Source organism: Poecilia latipinna, unplaced genomic scaffold, assembly GCF_001443285.1.
Source record: "Poecilia latipinna isolate Pla-1442-1.1 unplaced genomic scaffold, P_latipinna-1.0 Scaffold1368, whole genome shotgun sequence".
Taxonomy (NCBI): Eukaryota; Metazoa; Chordata; class Actinopteri; order Cyprinodontiformes; family Poeciliidae; genus Poecilia; species Poecilia latipinna.
In genome coordinates, this window is record NW_015113984.1 from 176,801 (window position 1) to 177,668 (window position 868).

Below are 868 nucleotides of genomic sequence, written 5' to 3' on the forward strand. Positions count from 1 at the left end.
CATCAATCGGGCCTTAATGTGATCTTGAGACATGTCATTAAAGCGTCTCCTCCAACCTGCCCCGCAAGATTCACAGCTGTATCTACGGCAGAGCGATGGATCTCATTGAGCCTCCGGTCGGTTTTGCGCTGCCTCTGGCCACAGATTTTTCCAGCAGGCATTCAAAGTTTTCAGCTTTCATCTCCTGAATGGCCAATCTGTATTACTTATATTTAAATACCGTAACGTTATTGGCACACAGGTAAAGAAGGAGCTCGGAGACTGTTTAGCCAATCAGGACGCAGAACACAATGCACTGAGAAAAAAACTGCACACACACACACACAAAAAAAAAAATCCGCGAAGCAGAGAGACCGCGAAAGGTGAACCGCGTTATAGAGAGGGATCACTGTACACACAAACTGCCTGTCCAACACGAACAACAATGCAATGTTCAAAGTCACTTAAATCCATTTTCTTTTCTAATCTTATTCTCACTTTAAACAAAAGCAAGTCAGTTGAATGAGTGGAACTCTGCACCACGGATGCCAGGTCTGATTGAATGATTCGCTAGTTGTGCTAAAAAGACTTGCTAGAGGTGTACCCATTAAAGCACATAGTGAACATATATTTGGTAACGAAAACGTGTATTATTACTCTCACCTGCAGAAAGCTGTAGGACTTCTCTCCAAACAGTCTGTTGGCAACACTAAGAACACATTTAGCTTCTGGATTGCTGAGCTCCCTAGTAAAAACAAAAAAGTATACTTTAGTATACTGAATTTCAACATAATTTGATTGATGTACTTAAAACCCTCTTAAGACCATAATTGTAACTGGGGCGCCTGGTATTTTTCTGATTTTATGGCTGTAAAATTCTCAAAAAATG

General features: G+C 41.0%; 1 protein-coding gene across 1 annotated transcript in view; it reads right to left on the bottom strand.

Annotated features, from left to right (window-relative positions):
- LOC106962078 (leukocyte elastase inhibitor-like) overlaps positions 1-786 on the bottom strand; it is a gene marked incomplete at its 5' end in the record, with an annotated part of 8,759 nt that extends 7,973 nt beyond the window's left edge. Inside the window, one exon of the mRNA XM_015056242.1 lies at positions 643-786. Within this exon, the coding sequence (XP_014911728.1) occupies positions 643-786 (144 nt within the window). The remainder of the gene's footprint in view (positions 1-642) is intronic.
- Positions 787-868: the final 82 nt, after the last annotated feature.